At 68.3% G+C, this 1,157-nt stretch overlaps 1 protein-coding gene across 1 annotated transcript in view; it reads left to right on the top strand.

Annotated features, from left to right (window-relative positions):
• DNAAF3 (dynein axonemal assembly factor 3) overlaps positions 1-1,157 on the top strand; it is a 7,887-nt gene that overhangs the window by 4,512 nt on the left and 2,218 nt on the right. Inside the window, exons 7-9 of the mRNA XM_023184407.2 lie at positions 289-414; positions 520-642; positions 945-1,080. Of these exons, the coding sequence (XP_023040175.1) occupies positions 289-414; positions 520-642; positions 945-1,080 (385 nt within the window). The remainder of the gene's footprint in view (positions 1-288; positions 415-519; positions 643-944; positions 1,081-1,157) is intronic.

Below are 1,157 nucleotides of genomic sequence, written 5' to 3'. Positions count from 1 at the left end.
GGAGGAGGGGCTGGGGGGCCTGGACTCCTGGGTCTGAGGGAGGAGGGCTGGGCCTGGACTCCTGGGTCTGAGGGAGGAGGGGCTGGGCCAGGACTCCTGGGTCTGAGGGAGGAGGGGCTGGGACCCGAACTCTTGGGTCTGAGGGAGGAGGGGCTGGGGTCTGGACTCCTGGGTCTGAGGGAGGAGGGGCTGAGCGTTCTGGACTCCCTGGGTCTGAAGGAGGATGGTGTAGGGGTCCCTCCATGCTGGGTTCATTGAGGGCTCCCTTCTTCCTGCCCCCCACCCCAGGCCCAAGTCATTCACACCCAGGAGTTCCGACGCTGGCGGGACACAGGCGTCGCCTTTGAACTCAGGGACTCCAGCGCCTATCATGTGCCCAACCGGACCCTGGCGTCGGGTCGCCTCCTGCGCTACGTGCGTGTCCACTGCCTGTCCTGGCCCACCGCTGCTTCTCGGAGACCTAGGAGTCAGGGTCCCCAACCTCGACCTCACCCGCCTCCTCTCTGCCTCCTTTTCCAGCGCGGGGAGTGCGTGGCAGCGCGCGGGTACTGGGGGGACGTCGCCACGGGGCCCTTCGTGGCCTTCGGCATCGAAGCAGACGACGAGAGCCTCCTGCGGACCAGCAACGGACAGCCGGTCAAGGTGCGGGGCGAGGCTGGGACTGGGGCTGGGGGTGGGTGGTGGTGGGGCTGGGGAGGGTGGGTGGGTGCGCAAGGCCCCGCCTCCACAGCAGGCCCCGCCCCTAGCTCCAGACCCAACACGTCACTGGGCGGGGACGACTCGATTCAGGGAACAGGCCCCATCCCCGCGGGACAGGTCCCGCCCCACTTCACATCCTCCAAGCAGCTGCGGGAGTTCTAGTCCTGGACCGAGGACTCCCCGCGTTCTAAGCCCCGCCCCGCCATCCCGGCCCCGACGTCTGGCCACGCCCCTTCTACCCCCAGACGGCCGGGGAGATCACGCAACACAACGTGACAGAGCTGCTCCGCGAGGTGGCCGCCTGGGGGCGCGCGAGAGCCAGCCGGGGGGACCCGGAAGAGCAGCAGAGCTCGGAGGCAAGCCCGGAGCCAGGGACTCCAGGTAAGCCAGGGATAACAATACGTAAGCCAGGGACTCCAGGTAAGTCCCAGATAAGCCAGGGACTCCAGGTAAGCCAG

This window comes from Piliocolobus tephrosceles, chromosome 21 (genome assembly GCF_002776525.5).
Source record: "Piliocolobus tephrosceles isolate RC106 chromosome 21, ASM277652v3, whole genome shotgun sequence".
Taxonomy (NCBI): Eukaryota; Metazoa; Chordata; class Mammalia; order Primates; family Cercopithecidae; genus Piliocolobus; species Piliocolobus tephrosceles.
The sequence above is the reverse complement of the archived record's forward strand: the minus strand, read 5'-3'. Positions and strand labels throughout refer to the sequence as shown.